The 4,077-nt window shown below is 45.2% G+C and overlaps 1 protein-coding gene across 1 annotated transcript; it reads right to left on the bottom strand.

Moving 5' to 3' along the window:
• Positions 1–2,176: 2,176 nt before the first annotated feature.
• On the bottom strand, positions 2,177–3,392 carry LOC123048997 (glucan endo-1,3-beta-glucosidase GII). Its single transcript, XM_044472007.1, has 2 exons — positions 3,272–3,392; positions 2,177–3,157 (listed from the first exon to the last, which is right to left on the bottom strand). The coding sequence occupies exons 1-2, from the start codon at positions 3,336–3,338 to the stop codon at positions 2,232–2,234; spliced, it is 993 nt and encodes a 330-aa protein (XP_044327942.1). The 5' UTR covers positions 3,339–3,392; the 3' UTR covers positions 2,177–2,231.
• Positions 3,393–4,077: the final 685 nt, after the last annotated feature.

Raw genomic sequence — 4,077 nt, 5'->3', positions numbered from 1 at the left:
ACTTGGACAGTCATTATTACCCTCTTCCCACATCTTCTTACTCCCTCGAGTTCTCTCCTACAGTGTTTTGATGTCCATGGCAGAATCGACACTTTTGAGTTGTAGGCAACGCTTGGCAAGCCTGCCGTCAGTCGAGATCCTTTTCTCTCACAGCCATAAAGAAGAATTTGCAGCAGAGCGGTGCCCATGACTTCCATTTTGCCTTTGTCAACGGCTAACTCGGAGCATTAGAGAAAAAAGTATTGTGCACCAAATTTGGCAGTGTACTACCCAGATACCTCCACAACAAGATCCATGTATCGGTAGAGCTAAACTCTAGGTATTGCTTGCCAAAGTTTAAGCATCCGCATAAACCTCATATGTAGATTAGTTTCCTTATATCCTTGATGCATGCTCCACTTACCAAAGATTCATCAATAGTCCTATTCACCCTAATGATGGAAGATGTAAAGTGACAGAGTCATTTCCTCAACCGATTGGCCCTCAACCCATTTCTCGAGCCAGAATAAACTCAATTTTCTGTTGCCAACTATCACTTTGGTTGAAGAGTTAAACATGTGTTTTTCCCCACATGTTGAGCAAGGGCTCTCCAGCCACTACCATTCGATGTTCATATATTCCAAGCCCACTTGTGGTTAAGGGCAAAACTGATGAACTCCATATCAAGGAGGCCGAATGAGCCTCATGACTTTGGTGGACGCCTTGGACTGATTTGGTACCGAAATGAAATAACAGCAGAAGCCAAAATGAAGTGAAAACACATTTGCAGTATGTTCATGAAATGCCATCGAGATTTTTGCTTGTGTTCTTCTTTTGAAATGCCACTCAATATATTGTGGAATTTCACTTAACTTTTTGGGTAACACATATGGAATGTATGTGTAGTAATCAACTGTGAATGCAATAATTGATTTGTGAACTGTTTCTCAAACAAGTCTGAAATTGCAATTGAATATGTATGAAGTCTTTATAGAACTGGTCTTAACTTGCTATGAATTGTATTTGAAATGGTTCTAGAATGGATATGTTAAATTTTGAATTGTCTCTGAAATTTGATATTTGAGTTAGTGTGGATGAATGGAATAATTGCTTTGCAAATTGTATCTGAAACAATTGTGAAATTGCATTTGAAAATGTTTGAAGATCGTTGCGGACTTGATAAGAACTATTAAATTTCTTTGAAATGCTTCTAGAATGGATATGTGAAGTCGATCCGAATTGTTTGCGAAATATAGTTTTTAGTTAGTCTATCTTGTTATGAAAGGCATTTCGAATTTGAATGAAATTGTCTCCGAAAATGATTGTAAATCACAACTTAAATTTGAAAAACATTATAGATTTTTTAAAACTTGAAACCATAATGTTTTTAAAATTATGGGACCCATCAAAAGCTACTTGAAATGTCAATAGAAAAAAATGCATACATTCAGGTACATAGGAATACATTAAGCTAGGAAATGGAGGTGTGAATCTCAAACCAGGAAACGAAGCTAGAAAAGAAATCTCTATGATGTCAGCTCTATATACAATGGGATCATCTTGATAAATAAATAGGGCTTAAAGGTAAATTAGTGAAGGATTTTAGAAAAACCAATGGTGTCAACTGACACCAATGCCATAGAGGCAGCTCCGTCCGCATATTAGTTTTGACCTAAGTCAAACTTTATAAAGTTTAACCATGTTTATAAAAACAATCTAAATTTTCACAATCACAAGTATATATAGTATACTGAATGGCGATTCTAATGATATTGATTTGGTATTGTGGATGTTAATATTTTTTATATAAACTTGGTCAAAGCTTAAATTTGACTCGAGACAAAGTTAACGGACCTCAATAATTCCCAATCGTTTGGATTTTAAGAAAGTCATCCCAAACGTTTTTTAATAGCAACTTAAGTTAACATGACGTGGCAAGTTTAGTTGTTAAAGCAGGGCAATTTTGCCCCAGTTCATTTTTTTTAGAAAAATGCCTAAACTTGCCACCTCATGTCAACTAAAGTTGCCATTAAAATTTTTTCGGGTTGCCATGCTTAAATTTCGAACGTTCAGAATTTATCATTCCCGAAGTTAATAGGTGAAGTAAATAAAAACGGAGGGAGTACATTGTACTATATATTTCAAAGAGTTTGTAATATTCAGTGAATAGTTAAGTCGATGATGTGTGAGCATTAGCATGAATTTTGCAGTTTAATTTATTGAAATCGTCACTAATTTCAGACACGAAACATTCAGAATCTAATAGGGTACACCGGCGACTTGTCCGGATTGAACAGCCCAAAGTGCTTCTCCGTCTCAGCCCCCGGCTTGAGATTCTCGTTGAACATGGCGAACACATAGGCCTCCAGCGGCTGGGGCCTATAGGGCGTGCCCTTGCCGACGTGATTGATGAGATTCTGGTTGTACGTCTGCGCGTTGGCCACGCTGGCGCCGACGCCTCCAGCGGACGGCCAGCCGCTCTCGGAAACCACGACGGGCACCTGCACGTTGGCCTTCCTCAGCGCCGCGTGCACGGCGTCGACCATGGCGTCGAAGATGTTGGTGTAGCTGAGCCCGCCGTCCCTGACGACCGTGGAGCTCGGCTGGAAGAGTGCGAAGTTGAGGTCGATGTCCTTCTGGTCGCCGATGTAGGCGAAGTAGGGGTACACGTTGACCAGCAGCGGCGCGCCCGTGGTGCCGAGGAGCGCCACGACCTGGTTCATGTAGCCGTCCTTGAAGACGCCGGAGGAGGGCGGCGAGGAGGAGGCGAGCACGTCCAGCCTGACCGCCGTCGACACCTTGATGCCCTTGATGCCAGCGGCATCGAGCGCGGCGTTGAGGTTCTTGATGGCCGGGACGATGTTCTGCGTGGCGGCGCCGGTGAGCTCGTTGCCGACGGAGATGTACCGGAAGGAGATCCCCGGGTAGTGCTGGATGTAGAACCGCACCCAGAGCTGTGCGCCGGGGACGCTGGAAGCGAGGCGGGTCACGGTCTCGTCGGCCACGTCGATGAGGACGGCGATGTTGCTCCCATTGAGGGCCCGGAGCGTCTGGACGTCCGGCTTGTAGAGGCGGATGGCGGTGATGCCGTTGGATTTGTAGAGCTGCACGACCTCGGCCGGCGACGGGAGGTGGTCGCCGTTCATCCCGTAGCACACGCCCACGGACTGCACCGGGCCTGTCGCGTCCCATCAAACCGATCGTGAACAGTACAAACGATTAGTCAATAGTCATACTGGCTATTTAACTAGCTACAGTTAGTAGGGCATGCTGTTGCATGCATATATTTTACCAGTAATAAGTATGGATGCAAACGCCAGTGCGGCGGCGAGCACGGAGGCAGCACGCTGCAGTGCCATCGTCGCGCAGCTCGATGGATCAGCTTACTTTGACGGTCTACAGAGAGCTCCGTTTGCAAGCTGTGGTGTGCAGACTGCAGACAGGCCCTATTTATACAGGACTCCACAGAGGCCAAGCTTGGTTCCACTTAATGGTAACACAATAACGTTCCAGTTGAACCCGGCGGTAAACAAGCTACTTTGATCAAACATTTTCATTGATTGCTACTGGAGTAGTAATTTAAACTTAACTGGGTGAGCAAACTGGTGCCGGAGGATGATCCACGGCTTTTACGGTCTGGGATCAAACCGCCTTGAAACAATTAGTTCCGCTGTCACTCTACTCGCAAAAAAAAAAAAAGTTCCGCTCTCACTCTGTGTCACTGTGTGTGGCCAGCTAGCTGGTTAATTAAGTTAATTAATGGTGCTTTCAAGTGTGCGTTGTTTGTGTAACGGAGGAGGGCCGGGGAAGAGGGAAACGGGGGCAGAGACCACGCCGGCAATGGCGGCAGAGCAGCCCAGGACCGTAGCACAATGCCCCGCGCGCGGGGACAGAATTTACTCTCCGGAATCAGCCAGCTAAATACTGCTGCTTTTTTAAGGGAAGCTAATTACTGCTGCTGCTGACCTGCAAGAAGGCCCGGAAGCAATAAACAGCTAATTACTGCTGTTTTTTCTTACAGGGAAACTAATTACTGCTGCTGCTGGCCACGCGTGGTTAGGGCATCTCCAACGCTCAACCTCAAACCGCTCGCATACG

The sequence above is a fragment of the Triticum aestivum genome, chromosome 2D (assembly GCF_018294505.1).
Source record: "Triticum aestivum cultivar Chinese Spring chromosome 2D, IWGSC CS RefSeq v2.1, whole genome shotgun sequence".
Taxonomy (NCBI): domain Eukaryota; kingdom Viridiplantae; phylum Streptophyta; class Magnoliopsida; order Poales; family Poaceae; genus Triticum; species Triticum aestivum.
The sequence above is the reverse complement of the archived record's forward strand: the minus strand, read 5'-3'. Positions and strand labels throughout refer to the sequence as shown.